The sequence below is a fragment of the Coturnix japonica genome, chromosome 3, assembly GCF_001577835.2.
Source record: "Coturnix japonica isolate 7356 chromosome 3, Coturnix japonica 2.1, whole genome shotgun sequence".
Lineage (NCBI taxonomy): Eukaryota > Metazoa > Chordata > Aves > Galliformes > Phasianidae > Coturnix > Coturnix japonica.
In genome coordinates this window covers 99722847-99739046 of record NC_029518.1, presented here as the reverse complement: position 1 = coordinate 99739046, position 16200 = coordinate 99722847, and the positions used below count along the sequence as shown (strand labels likewise).

The following is a 16200-nucleotide window of genomic DNA, read 5'->3' as shown; positions in this document are numbered from 1 at the left end:
AGCCAACTTGCCAACAGAAGGTCAAAGTGCCTTGCCTATAAACAAGCCTTACGAATTCACGATCTGAAGCATGATGTCATGTCTTAAAATGATAAGCTGGCAACAAAGTAAATGACATTTTGTAGAGACGTGCATAATTTTATGTTTACGCTACTGAGAATGAAGGTTCTAATAAGTCATCGGTTGTGTTCCTTTAAAGGGAAGTTTTATAACTGAGATGAATCACAACTGCAAGAGATCAAAGTCAGAAAACATCAATGATGCCATGGGGTACTTTTTAATCTCGTAATGAATGATGATCATGTGCTCTTATGAAGTTGGTCCAACTGCCAACGCCAGATGTGTATATTAAGAGAAAAGTTGTTTGTGATGTGACAGCTCTGGTTGAGCTGCCAGAGAGAGAAGAAAACGAGGAGAACATGCCCGAGATGTCTGAGTGAAATACAGATCCTGGCAGAGAGGGGCACTATTGGCCGATACATAATTTGTTAAGAAAAACACATTTACTATCAGATCCACTCACTTGAATTCCTCACTGCCCCCAACCACCTCATTTTCCTCCTGCAATGTAAATGCCAGATACACTTATTGAGTGATCACCACTGAATAGTAATAAATCTGCACGAGCAGGGGAGCTCCCGGAATGAGCAGAACTTCAGTGAAACTCCCACGGTACTTCTGAGCTACAAGAATGACCAGTCATCCTGGACACATCACTGCCTCTAAAGCACCCAACTGCAGTGACAGAGCCTGCAGAACCAAGCTGACCCCAGAGCAGAGCTTCACTATGGAGCTGAAATTCTTACATCCAAGGCCTCTTAAAAGGGGCTTTCTTAATGAACAAATAAAGACAGAAAGGAAGATACAATTACTCCATCTAGGTTATGAAAACTGACTTTCTAAGTTACGGAGCATCTCTCACTACAGCTGAAATCCGTGGGAATAGCAAATAAGGGTCATGTATAGAGGCCAGCTAAACAACTCAGGCAGAACCCAGAGATCACACAGCTATGTTAACACAAGTCTGACTTTGAATTCACAAATCACCAGCACAGCTTAGTCCCCATTGGTCCCCATCACAGGACCAGCCAAACTTTCCCTTGCTGTTCCACACTGAGCAGCCAACTCTGTCAGCTGCAGCGTTTTCAATCTACTCCAGTCCATCGCTGCATTTTTTGTCTGCACTCTGAGATTTACTCTGCAGATGCCTCAGTACCCAGGAGCGGCCTCCAAATGGGAACAGGCAAATGATAAACCCTGTTTTTTACACTCTGAGCACAGTTTGAAGCAAGCAACAGTTTGAACATTAAAAAGAGCACTGCTCCAGCTAGAGAGGGACAGCAGGATGAAAATCCCCTTGCTGTGACAGACAGAAATCTCAGATGTGAGAGGGCAGCAGCCTAAGTACCTACAGAAGGAAACTTCTCCATAGCTGGTTGCTTTTTTCTACCTGCTGATCTAGGAGAGGAATTAGAGCTGGGCAGCTCTTACAGAAGGCACTTTGGTTTCCCTCTCTCAGTTGTGCAGGAGATGGCACCACAGCATGGATTAGCATGAGAAACACATCGCTGCATGCAGCCTTCTACTTCTGCCTTGATGGTATGCTCAGCAAAACTCCCTGAATGCTCCTCACAGGGCTCACTTGTATGTGCAGATCAAAGGCAAAACAATTATTGGAGATGCCTCCACAAAAGGGATATTTTTAATGTGGTTATTCATCAAATAATTCTTAATCTCCAAATGCAATTTAAATGCAGCTATACCTGGTTAATCCAATCAATTTAGAAAGACTCATTCTAGTCAGATTCAGGAAAAACTCCAGAGCTGGCTCATCACTGCTACCCAGATGGTGTCACACTGATTGCCTTCGAAACGTGCGAGAGAAAGTCAGGCAGAGATCACAATGGAATGACCAGCCTCACCTGTACCTAAAAGCATCGGCCATCCAGAAAACTGCTGGAGTGTGGCAAAGCACAACTGTTGTAAAGATGTAGCCGTGAATCACTGTTTAGAGATCCCCTTCCAATAGTTGAAGGGAGCACATAAACAGGAGGAAGAACGGCTGTTTATGAAGGTGGGCAGTGATAGGACAAGGGGGAATGGTTTGAAACTGAGACAGGGGAGGTTTAGGTCAGATCTTAGGAGGAAGTTTTTCCCCCAGAGGGTGGTGACGCACTGGCACAGGTTGCCCAAGGAGGCTGTGGATGCCCCATCCCTGCAGGCATTCAAGGCCAGGCTGGATGTGGCTCTGGGCAGCCTGGGCTGCTGGTTGGTGGACCCTGCACACAGCAGGGGGTTGGAGGCTGGATTGAGCACTGTGGGCCTTTGTAACACAGGCCATTCTGGGATTCCATGATTCTTTGTAAGTTAGGAAGGTGTCCAATACGCTGAGGGACAATCTGATCAGCTACGCTGCCATTAAGCACACTTTCTGTGCACAGATAAGAAACAAAGGCCATGCTGTAGATGCACAGTGTTCAGAGCTTTCTTTGGCCCCAGGGGTTCTGTGATGAGTCCACAGCTGAAAATCAATTTCAGGTGTGATAAGATTAACCAGGTGCATTAATTATCTGATGGCAAAAGAATTTAAGGGCAAACAAAAAGGCACTATATTATATATTTTCCTTCTGTGCTAGGACTGATCCTGTGAGATCGACCTCCTATCGTGCTGTAAATGTCTTCAGTTGGAAGCTTGCAGGAGCTCAGGGAAGCGGCTCGTTGCAGGACCGCATCTATTATGCCTAAATCAGATTATACATAAATACCGTGGGTTTAGTTCTCATTTACACTGGCAGATAATGTATCAAGACCTTGATGTGAATGAGGATCGGGTTTGGGATTGCCCAAATTCAGCCAAGCACTTCAGCGTGTGTTTAATGCGAGTATGTGTGTGGTCCCATAGGCTCCAAATTAAGCATGCGCTTACATATTTTGCCGAGCAAGGCCCAGCGTTTGACAAAGAAATACATTTCATTTATGGATCTCCGTTAAACAGAATTAAGCAGGCATAAGTGCAGCAATAAGAGTGTAATACTCACTTCTTGGCTCCCTCGGCCCATCCACCGTAACCTTTATGGCTCTGTGGTATGTAGCGACTTGGGGGGGATTTGTCAGGACAGTTATTGTCAAAGTAAAGCTCTTCCCTACAAAGGGGGGAAAAAAAAAAGAAACACAACAACGAGGAATGAGTGATTACAACATGAAAACAGTCACATGCGTGTTCTGTAAAGAATCGGAGACGTTTAAAATTATTCCCTGTCGTTACCACAATCGCGAAAATTAAAAACATAACTGACCATAGGAGTTTTCCTCCCCTTCAGTTTTACTCTACGTCAAGAATATGTCCATGTGTTGACAATCTAAATGTTCCTTATTTAATAATGGGTCATCATGCAACGACAGAACAAAAGTGATTCAGTGCCGAGGACAAGCCAAATTCCTCGCTGTATTGAAAGTGGTGTAAATCCAAAGCGAGGCAGATAATTTAAGAATTTACTCCAGTTTTGCAGCTGCGGGACAGAGAGCAGAATGTGGCCACATGTTATTTACTTCGCACAGCTCCGTCGTGTCGTTGTTTGACTCCAACGAGATGAGGAAAGGCTGCGTGTTCCCCCAGGAGCCATTAGTAGAGGGAATCAGCGTCTCCTGCCCTTTGCGCGCCAGGGCTGACGTGGTGATATCATTATTACGGGAGCACACTTTTCCCCTACAAACGACTGTACGTCTCTCTGTTCAACACTGAGGCAGCCCTCAGCTTTCCAGCGGTGGTGAGAAACCGCAGCGTGCACGCGCTCTCCCCCCGTCAGGCTGCGGCTGTGTTTCTCAAGGCTGGAGCTCACACAAGCGCTGCACGAGAGCATCTGGAGCCCTCGGCCGAAGGAAACCTTGAACATGAGCAGAGGGGCTGAGCCGGGTGAGCCGGGCACACATTCGCACCAGGCACCGGCCACTAACAGTTGTAATCTGTTAGATATGCAACCGTTAGTCACGTCAGATAATCAAAACTGAAAACTGCTTCGAGACAGGAAAAGGTGGGCGTGCAGCAGTGACTCAATACAACAGTCAGCATCCCAGGCCTGCCTGCTCCTTTCAGCTGCTCCCCCACCAGGCTCTCAAGTACTTTCTTTCTCTCTCCCTGCCTCTCTCTGCATTTCTGCTACCGGTGCTTTTCCTCTCGTTGAACTCCGAAGACACACATCTTCAACAATATCTAACAGTACAAACTCAGTGCAGGTTTTTCAAGCCTAATATAGAACAGCTTATATAAAAGGCATAATATGGAACAGAGCTTGGGCTGTCAGAACTCGTGATTGGTCTTTCTCTCCGGCTCAAGCTGTATTTCTGCCCCAAACCTGACAGACATGCATCATTCGTTACCCTGAGTACAACTTCCAACTGTTCCAGCCCTTTTTCTCATAAACTGAAATGTGACATGGATTCTTTGTAAGGACACACAACAGTCACTTGGAGTAAAGTGTTTTTTCCAGGTGTAGCTGTGCTCTGGGTGCACCCATCTCTCTGTAGGTGAGGCCAAAAGGTGTCGGGCAGCTGAGGTTGGCCTCAGGTACAGTGGGGAGGCATGGCTGAAGGCAGCTCCCCCCACATGACTGGGAAAAGGGTCTGCTCACTCATCTTTTGAGAATGACCACTATGGGACAGTACGGTGCACTGAGGCTGTCCAGTCTTTGTCAAGTCCTGCTCATCCCAATCATTTTGCCTGTGTGTGCCATGCCTATAGGCAGAGCCTGGGATGTGAAGCGATTTCCCCACTGAGCACACAGTGCCTCCACACTGTCTGTTTAGGTCTGGGGTATTGTGAGCCCTTTATCCAAGCAGGAATTCAGCTGACTGCCTGACACCCACCAGTTTGCCAGGGATGGAACTTAGGCCTCTATTAGCATTAGCCTATCACGGAAAATAGTTCTGACTCTGAAAACACCATCACTCAGATCACAGTTACCCATATAAAAGGAGCAGAATACAACTGGCAACCACCGAAGGCGCTAAGGGGATTTTCTGAATGCCTTGGAACGAAGCCTTTGGCCTTACACTGCTACCACTCTCTTGATGTGCCAAATCAGTCTACTGATGGCTAAAAATCAGGCCAACAAAAGAATACTATTTTAAAAGGCCCTGTAAAATCATTCCATAGACAAGCACTGCAAGGTTTTGTATGCTTAAATGCATCTCAACATGATACAGTGGCAAGAAAAAAATGCACTCTCTAATACCAGCAGCAGAGTTTCCACCTGGCCTGTGAGCACTGCTAAATGATCAGCCAGCCTACCTTGAACAGGTAAGCAGCTCATTTGAAAGGAAAACAGGTTTTGTTCCCTAGATGATATTCTAACAAACAGAAACGTTAATGAATGAACATTAATGAAGCCCTGCCGCACTCAGTAAAACAAAGCATGGTTTTATAGCGGGCTGATGCACAGCCTGCCAGCACACTCGAGTCCCGGGGCTTTCAAGAAATGATTTACATATTACAGGATTGAGAACAAAATATGTTTTTAAGGTCACACGTTTCAGTGATGCTTCTGCCTCCCCCAGATAGATGGAAGTGACTTCAGAGAGATCCTCCCTCTGCTAGGAAATCCTTTAATGCACTTTTTATCGCCTACCTTTATGCCCTCAGACGCTTGAACTATCCGCTTTTAGCAGCCGATGACTAATTGCAGCGCTCTGTTACTAAATTCCCTCTCCAAGCAGGCATCTGGCACTAATGCCTCCGTGTGTCCAAACTGTGCGTGCTTTGTTATTCACACATGTGAGTCCAGCCGACAAAAAGAGGAGGAGATGGACATATGTTGAAGCACAAGGCAAAAAGCAGAAGTCAGTTGGAAAGGGGACTCAGCAGCTTGTGTATGCTGCGTGTTTTTCAGGCAGGTCCCGATGTGATTAAATCATCGAGGAACAACAAAATGAAGGTGACCAGAACAGGTTGCCCAAGGAGGCTGTGGATGCCCCATCCCTGCAGGCATTCAAGGCCAGGCTGGATGTGGCTCTGGGCAGCCTGGGCTGCTGGTTGGTGACCCTGCACACAGCAGGGGGTTGGAGCTGGATGAGCACTGTGGGCCCTTGCAACCTAGGCTGTTCTGTGATGCTATGATTCTGTGCTCACAAAGGAATGGAATTCTCTTTTTGCACTGCGGCTCAGCCTTGTAAAAGTGATCTCCTGCGTCTAAACCACAGACAACCAACTTCTGCGCGATTATAAAGAGCTCTGGTTACTTATTCTTATGAGTCCAGAAAGATATTTAAGAGGAATTATGCGAACAAAAACGTGAAGTCAGGGCTCCTGTCAGGCGAGCAGCACAACCATGGATATGAATCCAGTTACTGCACTGAGCCATGGGAAGCATGGAAAAAATGTGGGAGAGAAGGCAAAGCGGTAAGCTGATGATTCACCTTCACAATCAAACTGAGAGATACAGAGATCAAAGAGCGAGCTGTTTAGAAAGATGTAAATCTGAAGGCAGGAACAGGTGTGGATTAGTTTCTTGCCACCGAGAAATGATTTCTTTCTTACTTTATTTTTCCTGTTCTACTTCAAGACCCGCACCTACTGCTATGTGCCTCTGTAAGTAGCTTTCTCACTTCTGTTTGCAACTACTGCTTTCTTTCCTGCTATTTTAAGGAGAGTTATAAAAATCTATCAGTAATGATAACTCTTCCTCCTTTCCTCTCTCTCTCCCCCTTCTCTGTTCTAAGTCTGGGAGACAAGTCTGGACCAATTTCTCCATCCCGCCTCTGGCAGCAGAATGCAGCATTTCAGATCCTCCACCGAGTCCCGGCTGCTTCAAAGGCAAAGCCCTACTTTCTTCCGTTAAGATCATAAGAAATATAGGGGGAGGGGGTCAGCTCTGTTTGGACATAATTACACTTCATCAAAAGAAGCTTTCTTCATCTTCCATGCGTGAAAAGTCTGCAAGCAGTTAAGTCTGTCTTTTTTCTTCCTTTTTTTTTTCCTTTTTTTTTTTTTTTTTTAAAATATAAAAATTGCTATTTGGGAAACCAGCCAAAACTCAGAAAGCCAATATAGTAAAACAGTGCACACCCTTTGTTTTGCTTTGAAGTCTCTTAAATAAATATGTTGAGGGCTTGAAAAGTACACTATCGCTTTTCCATAGATTCTACCCAGACCGATCAGAGAAAAAACTCTATTCCAGGTTGAACGACCGGTGCCCAAATTCAGAGGTTTTGTGTTCCTATGTGCCCACATCTACACCTACCGAAGTGTCCCAGGCCCTCTGGTTGGTTTCCTATGGGCTAACAAAAAAGCTTTTATCATACATTTCAAATGAAACGGCACATCTCGGATCCTTTTGGTACTGCTGGAGCAGTCACACATTGAACTCCTATGGTAAAGCACTGCTAGCGACCGAGCCAGGGAACCTTCAGACCTCACCCAGCAGCACAGTAACAGAGCAGGCTGGTTTTTCCAAAGGAAGCAAGACAAATGGAAGAGGAAGGCAGCACTGCATCCCAAAGGGCAGCGAAGGCCATATTTATACTGCATCGCTTCTGCAGGAGTTATTCTGTTTTCAAGGTATCCTTTATTACCAATAATTTTCAAGATGTAAAATGATAAAGAGAGCTGTTGGCCAAGTCACTAATATAAAAAATAGCTGCTGTGAGCCACACTGATGGAATCACTTTCACAAAACAGCCGTAATTGTAAAAGCATGCAGTCTGACTGAAACTATCGCAGCCTCCATCCTACGTTTGGTGAGCATTTTGGGGGGAGAAATAGCCCTAAGATGTACAGCTGCCGTTAAAGTGTGTGACCGTACATTAGCTTTATTACTGATTCTCCACACACACAGTTCAGCTTTTATTTCTTCCTTTCCCTCCACGCAGGGCCAGTTTAAAACAGAAATAATTACTGCAAGTACACAACGCATAAACACTGAGGCTGAATCGATGGCTGATTGATACAACAGATCCCTCTGAGCATTCCTGCACTAAGACTGAAGTGCCAGCTTCCCTCAAGTGGTCATTTCAATCACTACCTTGAATTTTAAAGGCAGCTGCAAGAATCTTACATTATTTTCGTGCTCTCAATGGTGACAAAGGCTTTCTAAGTACGCTTACAGTGAGAGCGGAGCTGGTCTCTTCTCACTGGTGACAGGATGAGAGGAAATGGCCTCAAGCTGAGTCAAGGTAAGTTTAGGTTGGATGTTAGGAAACACTTCTTTACAGAAAGGGTAGTTAAGTACTGGAATAGGCTCCCCAGGGAGGTGGTTGAGTGGCTGTCCCTGGATGTGTTTAAGAGCCGTTTGGATGCAGTGCTCAGAGATATGATTTAGCAGAGGGTTGTTAGAGTTAGGGTACTATGGCTAGGCTGCGGTTGGACTTGATGATCTTTGAGGTCATTTCCAACCTGAGTAATTCTATGATTCTGTGATTCCCAGGTCACAGGATCCTCCTGAACAGCTGGAAGACAATGACAGCACTCTAAATCTCCCAAAAAAATTGGAAGCTGCCCTCCCTGACATTTAAAGACTGAATTTCGTTCCATCCAAAGCTTACCATCAATTCATATACGTCAGGCAGGTTACTAACAAGAACAGCGAGGTTTCTGTCTGCAGGTCACACACAAAGGGCAGGGAAGCACCAGAAGGCTTTCTACCAATAGCTGTGAGCTTTCAAAGACCATAACTTAAAACACATGTGATGTGCAACGCTCCTTTAATTCTAGCTCTCCTGCAACAGCTCCAACAGAAGCGCTACTGCTGAAAGGAATCCTTCATCTCTTCTTACAGCGGCCTGAGATGCACTGCCTGACCATAAGAAAACCATCACGAATATCCTCGTTTCCTTCCTCCTCTGCTGCGTGATTAAAATGGGGAACCAAGGTATTCTGTGAATCATTTCTCAAAACCGGCGTTCCAAAAATGAACAAAGACGTGGCAGGAAAGCTTTGCAAGGGAGAACACCTCGCTGGGCTGGCAAGTTTGCAAATAAAACTGGCATGTGTGAAAGGCAGGCAACAATTTATCAACACACGTTTCCTTGTGAAACGAGGCTGATGCTCAGGCCTTCCCTTCAGCCTGCTGTGCATGCACACAAAGCAGCCACCTACCTCTGCCACTCCTGCCCACAAATCGCAGGTCATTGAATCTGGCCACCTGGTTCTTCATCACAGCCGAAGCGTTTCGGAGCTCTGCAGAGTAGTTCTCGTCATTCCCAGCCATCACGGTGACCACGGTCCCATCAGGCACTTCTCCTAAGGCCACCACCTGTGAGAAGGGGACAAGAAAGCACAGCTTGTGACAAGGCTCTGCACTTCCTTGCAGTGCATACCTTCACAGCACTGAGCCTCTGCTCCAATTCCAAGGTGGGAGAACAGCAGCTCTGGCTTCTCCTACTATTAATTCAGTCCATCTCCTGACACAAATGTTTTACATTTTATCATAAGTCCTGCTGGAAACGTCTTTTCCCATAGACGACCGTGCTTGATGCTAATAACTGAAGGTTGCACTGTGATATTCATTAAGTATAAAAGAGTATGTATATATATATATACTTGGAATATATAGCACAGAATCATAGAATAGCCTGGGTTGCAAAGGCCCACAGTGCTCATCCAGCTCCAACCCCCTGCTGTGTGCAGGGTCACCAACCAGCAGCCCAGGCTGCCCAGAGCCACATCCAGCCTGGTGCATACACACAGTGTTACATGGCCCAGTGTGCTGTGAAGCATTCCTTCACAGCAATAAAAATCTATGACAAAAGCATACGAAATCTGAAAGTATTTATAATAGGCTGTACTGCCGAAAAACAAAAATCATATCACTTAAGAGAAAGTATGAAGCAAAGCTGTAATGCCATATAAAACAGGTTCTGCCGATGCCTTGCTGCAGGTAACAGCACCCTAAAGTCAAATGGGAATCCTGCCACCAACTGCTGCATCTGCATGGAAGGGCTGCAGCCTGAAGGGACCCCACAGGAACAGGAGAAGCTCTGGGCAGGGTGGTGAGCAGCCCCCAGCCCACCTGGCTCTGGCTGCAGTCGGCTCCAGGGGCTGCAAAGGGAGCTGTCAGATCACAGCTCATCAGCTGCTGAACTCGCACCCCCGGTAAATGGATACTGGCTCAAAGCCTAACGCAGGGAGCTGCCTGCAGCGTGCTCCCGTCTCGGCTTATGGCAGAGCACGTTGTCTCCAGGCAGCCTCGATAAGCACATCAGCACCCCGGGTACTTGCAATCTATGCTTTCTACACAGTGAGCAATGAACAAACTAACAAACAAGAATCCCTTGAGCTCCAGAAATGCAAAGTAGGGCACACGAGTCCATTGGGGCTGTGGAAGAGGGAGTACAACCACTGCAGCCCCTCTGCAGCCCCACTCCCTCCTGTTCCCTCCTGCTGCCCAGCAGTGCAGCACCCCTCACCCCAGGGCTGGGCAGGGCCCACATCCTCCAAAAAGGCCCTTTGCACACAAACACCCCATTACTTCTGTTAGGTTTCCTTCCCAGCCTCTCCTCCTGTCAGTGCTGTTTGGTTCCACATGCGCTGCCAGGGCATCCCTGCATCTCCCACCTGTACGAAGCTCATCCCTCTCATTGCAGCTGATGCAATGTCTGAGCTTGGCTCACTGTGAGAGGTGAGCTAAGATCAGGGCTGAAAAGACAGCTGATAAAAGAGCCTCCAGTCATACCAAAAGCTCCTCACTACGTAGAACGTCTGTCACTGTCACACTTTCAGACCTCATTGCCAAGAAGCACCAGAAGGTAACAGCGACAGCACTGCCCAGAACAAAGCTCTGCACGGAGAGTTGGAAACCCAGAGCAATACAGAGCACTGGGAGAATTTTCTGCATGGAATGACTGCATGAACTTTGATCTGGAAATTTTATGTCACGCGTCCATCAGAAATTACTTCAATATTCATAGGAAAGGGGCTGTAAGTGCATGGCGAAGTGGGTACGAGCGAAGCAAAAGAGTAAAGATTAACACAGGCACAGCGTGGGTTTGTTACCTATTCTTCAAACACGAAAATTTCCACCATTTCATGGTGTTTACCTCCACATGAAGCTACCTGCACATTTGGATGATTAAAACTACGTTTTTCTATCTATCTCTAACCAAAGCCCCAAAAGGCATGAGAGCTGGTGGAGGACACGGAGTAAAACCAAACCTGCCCTTACAGACGCATCTCTTTGCACAACACAATTCCCATCTGCTTAATAGACCTACTTGCCTGGTTTCGGTCTGGTGGGATTGGAAACGGCCACACTATGTTTCCTATGCTGGAAGTGACAGAAACACTGCACAGGAGCAGGCACAAGCAAAAAGCTTGTTCTGAACGAAGCTGCAGTACCTGTTGCACGGACACTGATCTCTATCACTCCGAAAACTCCTCTTGCAAAGCACTGAATTCAAGGAGCCTCTGAATCTCAGCTGTCTGGGACTTGAGAATGTCTCTGCTGGAGATATTGCCAAAAGAGCATCTGATACTATTAAAAATATTATAATGTTCTATAACTTGAAACAGAGAAACTGATTTGCACAACTTCTTTTTTTTATTATTATTATTTGTTTAAAAATATACATCTGGGCTGGCAGTTTATACAGCAGGTTGCAGCTTGAAGCTATTTAAAACAGCTGAGTTATAAACTCTGAAAACTGGGGTTTGGAGTGGAAATGCTGACAGCCCCTGAACTACTGCTGTGCTACTGGGAGAGGTCTCACACCTCATGGCTGTTCTGCTTTCCTTCTGCCCACTGCAGTGCTCTGCTGTTATCAGCACTGGGTGGGATCACAGCCAGCAGCCACCCCAACAGCCAGCAGGGCACTGCATCCTTACAGCCACCCCAATAAGGCACTGCATCCTTACAGCCACACCAATAAGGCACTGCAAACTTACAGCCACCCCAGTAAAGCACTGCAACCTTACAGCCACCCCAATAAGGCACTGCATCCTTACAGCCACCCCAATAAAGCACTGCAATATTACAGCCACCCCAACACCCAGCATTACAGCCACCCCCAATAAGGCACTGCAACCTTACAGCCACCCCAACACCCAGCAGGGCACTGCTAACCGTACAGCCACCCCAGTAAGGCACTGCAACCTTACAGCCACTCCAGTAAAGCACTGCAACCTTACAGCAAATCCCAATAAAGCACTGCAACCTTACAGCCACCCAAACACCCAGCAGGGCACTGCATCCTTACAGCCACCCCAATAAGGCACTGCAACCTTACAGCCACCCCAACACCCAGCAGGGTGGGTCTTCATGGCCTTTCAGATAGAACTCCCAGAGTCAACAGAGAGCCAAATCCCGATGGCTGCAGCCAACAAAAGGCTCTTACACATCACAAAGGGAACAGAATTGGGTGCACGGAGCACAGTGCCCATTGCTCTGCTGCCCGGGCACTGCAGCGTGGTCAGAGCAGCACCAGCAGGCACAGTTTGCACAGCCAACCTCACCACCTGGTCCGTGAGCCCCACGCAGACTCTCTCCCCGCAGCGTGTAAATATTAATACTGAAAATTCAAACGTGACGCTCAGCCAACGTTATTTCACAAAATGATAATCAAACCCAGCGCTGTTTATTGCACACTTCCTTCCCCGCGTGTGATTTATATCTAACTTCTTTCTCTTTTAAATTAAAACAGTGCTACATCCAGAGCACTTTTTAACTGGAGAGCTCTGCGAGAGAATTATGGCACACTTAACGCACCACTCAAAACATTATCATCAACATATTATTTATTGCCAATAAAACTTCAAAAACTCTGTTGTCTGTGAGCCATTTTACTTTCAAGTTTCTGCCTCGCTGAGATTCCTATAGCCCAAATCTGTCTCTTTTTTGCAGTGTTTTAGAGATAATTGCCATTCTGCTGTATCGCATCAAGTGTTTCACTGCAGCTTCTTCGGTCTGAAAGCAGCGGGCAGCTGCAGGAAAGCTGCACTGATAAATGAGATTCAAGTTTAAAACCTGTCCGATGGGTCCCAACCATCATTTTGCTATGCAGAAAGTCTTATCAGCGCCTGTTGCTGTATGGTACTTCTGCTCCTTGCTCACACCTTCTGCCTTGGCTGCACACAGTGTGGCCCTGTCAGCCTCCACCAGGAAACAAGGGCATCCAGACACGGCGTGTTTTAAGAGCATCTTATATGCTGCGTGTGACAGCTCAGAGCTGAAGGGACAACTCAGCACATCGATAAACCTCCCGCATCCACACCTGCCTGCAGCCCCACACACCACCCAAATATCAGAACCTATGAGCACAAACACGCTGGGATGCGCTCTCGCTCTTTGCTCTCGCTCTTTGTAAGTCCTTTTATCACATGTACTGGAATAACATCCTAAATACCACTCAGCTGAGCCCCACTGCCTCCCTGCAGTGAGCTGGGACCGCACGCTCTGGGTGGCTGCAGGGCAGGGGCACGCTCAGCCTTTTCAAACGGAAGCAGAAATACAGAAGCAATAACACAGAGCCCTCACGTTACTTCTATAGGAAGGAACTACAACACTGAGCTCACCTACAAGCAAATTAATCACAACTGCGATCCTGGGAGACAACTCCTCACGCCAGGAATCAGAGCCAAGCTCTGACCTGAGCCTCACAGACTGGAGGCACCCCATAACCTAGTGGCACCCTGTAACCTGGTGGCACCCCATAGGCCCCACAGCACCCGCAGACCCAGTGGCAGAACACACCCCACTTTCTGCTATTTCCACCCAAGCACAAGGCAGGCCCTATGCAGGGTAACTGCAGCTACAGACCCAGCAGGTCTCTGCCCCTCTGCCTTCATCTCTACTCCCTCTGATAGCAAAGTGCCAGCAGCACACCGCCTTTATGGCCAGACACACCAAAACCAGCTCTTTCAGCTGTTTTGACCCATTTTATTTCCCCGACAAAACAAAGATAGCGTGGCTGGCATGCAGAAAACACAACCCAAGGGGTCGTTCTGGCAGCACTGGGGTGCAGGGCTGCTCCCAGGCTGTGCCCGTGAGCCACTGCAGGCAAGTGCTGCCGGCCTTAGGACATGGTTGGGGGGCTCAGTGCAGCCGTGCAGGGCTGTGGGGAGGACGGAGGGCTGCAGAACACAGCACACAGCCGGGGCTGCTACTGCAGCTTTTAATAAACGTTTTCCTCTCATCAGCGTGCGCGGGGATGGAGGCAGAAAATGAGAATCTTAACACCCCCCCCAACCACTCCGTGGAGGCCAGGAGAAGTGAGTGGGTTCCCCCATCAGGACCCCAATCCCTGCACTAAACCCATGTGCGCCCCCTCCCCAGCTCCAGGAGCTGGGACACGAGGCTGGGATTTTGGGGGTGCCCCTCAGGGAAGGTTTGGAGGCAGCACCCGTTCTGCATCCCTGCACTGAGCTCTTGCAGATGGATGAATCTCGTTATAAGAAAACTTCTTTTTTTAAAGGAAAGCTGCTAAGAGGCTCAGTGGGGTGCTGTGGTGGTGGCACAGGGACGGGGGGAGCCCAGAGGGGGGCAATGCTTTAAGGGAATAGAAATAACATGACTGATCCCAGAGGTTGGGAGGGTTCGGTGGCACAGCACACACTGCAGCACGGGGGGGGCACAGCGTGCCCTGCAGGATGGGAGGGCATGAGAGGGTCTGCAGAGAGGGGGTAAGGATGTTCTATGGGACAGAGAGGAAACAGGGAGCACTGCAGGGCAGAGAGGGCTCAGGATGCACAGTGGGATGCGGGGGCATGGCAGACAGAAGGATGGGGGTATGTGAGGCAACGCCAGGACGGGGGGGGGGGGGGCAGGAGGAACTGGAGCACCGAGGGTGGCACGGAAGACCCTACGGAGCCTTGGGACACACACACTGTGCAGAAGGGACACAGAAATCAGTGCAGATGGGGGGCACAGGAGGCAATGCAGCACGGGATGGGGGCACAGGAGGCACTGTAGGGGCACAAGAAGTCGCTGTAGGATGGAGAAGCAAAAGACTCAAGGCAGGAATGGGCACACGCATAGGAGCTGTTGCGGAATGGGGGGGCACAGAAGTCAGTGTAGGACAGAGGGGGCACAGAACTCATTGCAGGATGAGGGGATGCACGGTGCAGGATGGGGGGGCGGGAGGGGGCTGAAAGGGGGAGAGACACAGAAGTCAAAGAAAGCCCGGGGTGCACAGGAAACTTTGTAGGACTGGGGGTCACAGAAGTCAGTGCAGGATGAGGTCTGCAACAGAAGTCCGTGCAAAACGAGAGGGGGGCACACGAACAGTTACTGCAGCACGGGGAGGGTGGGAAACACGGAGATCATTGGCGGAGGGCGGGGGGGTAAGTGGGGGGGGCACAGAAGTCAGTGCGCGGGTGCACAGAAAGTCAGTGTATGGGCTCAGAGCTCAGTGAGGCGGGCGGAGGGGGCGGGAGGCATCAAGAGGATTGGGGCGGGGAGGGGGCAGCACAGAGGAATGGAGGGGGGGTGGGGGCACAAGGAACGATGGGATGAGAGGGGCTCAGAAGTCATCGCGGGAGGCACTACCGGGGGGGGGGGGGCACGGCGGGCATTGCGGGCTGGTGGGGGCGAACACCGCAACGCCTGCGGGCGGAGGTGATGGGGAAGGGGGGGCGAGCGGCCGCTGTCAGCGCGGGGGGGAGAAGCGCTCACCTTGAAGGCGACGGGCAGCGTCTTGTTGCAGCGCCAGTGGGAGGGCAGCACGGAGCACAGGAAGTTGGGGCTGTCGGTGCGCACCAGCTCCCCGGGGTGGTCCGCGATGATCTCCACCATGGTGCGGTTATCGTGCGGCCGCAGCCGGGGCACGGCGGCTTCTTGCTGCTGTTGCTGTTGCTGCTGCTGCTGCTGTTGGGCCACTACGACCGGGCTGACCTCGCTCATCTTGCCGGGCTGCAGGCTGCTGGAGGGGGGGGTGAAGCGCCGGCTGGTGCTGGGATCTACGGGGATACGCATCACAACAGCCACAAGTTAGCGAATTGGGGGGCGGGGGGGCGGGGAGGGGGGGGGGAAAAAAATCGGGGGGAAAAAAAAAAAAAGAAAAAAGCAAGGAAAAAAAAAACAACACAACGGCACAAAAAGAATTAAAAAAAAAGCCCCAGATCTCAGTCTGTTGTCGTTCGTTCGCTCGGGGCTGCGCTGCCCTCAGCTACGCCCGGCGCTGCGGCTCCGTCCCGCAGCGCGTCCCTGCCCGGAGCCGCTTCTCCTCCGTCCGTCCGTCCGTCCTTCCCCGCTTCCAGCCGCCGCTCCTGCTCTCAGC

The 16200-nt window shown here is 49.2% G+C and overlaps 1 protein-coding gene and 1 long non-coding RNA gene across 3 annotated transcripts in view; one reads left to right on the top strand and one right to left on the bottom strand.

The window, feature by feature from the left end:
• The window catches only part of RUNX2 (RUNX family transcription factor 2), a 141400-nt gene extending 125473 nt beyond the window's left edge, over nt 1–15927 (bottom strand). Inside the window, exons 1-3 of one of the 2 annotated variants that reach the window (XM_015859908.2) lie at nt 15597–15927; nt 9089–9245; nt 3039–3143 (exon numbers count right to left, since the gene is read on the bottom strand). In XM_015859908.2, the coding sequence (XP_015715394.1) occupies nt 3039–3143; nt 9089–9245; nt 15597–15896 (562 nt within the window). In that variant the 5' untranslated portion in view covers nt 15897–15927. Of the gene's footprint in view, nt 1–3038; nt 3144–9088; nt 9478–15596 lie in introns of those variants that run through there. The other variant, XM_015859907.2, reaches the window with a different exon arrangement.
• Nucleotides 6105–9094, top strand: LOC107312457. Its single transcript, XR_004306603.1, has 4 exons — nt 6105–6394; nt 7173–7552; nt 7864–8166; nt 8418–9094. It is a non-coding gene; the product is annotated as an uncharacterized LOC107312457 (long non-coding RNA).
• Nucleotides 15928–16200: the final 273 nt, after the last annotated feature.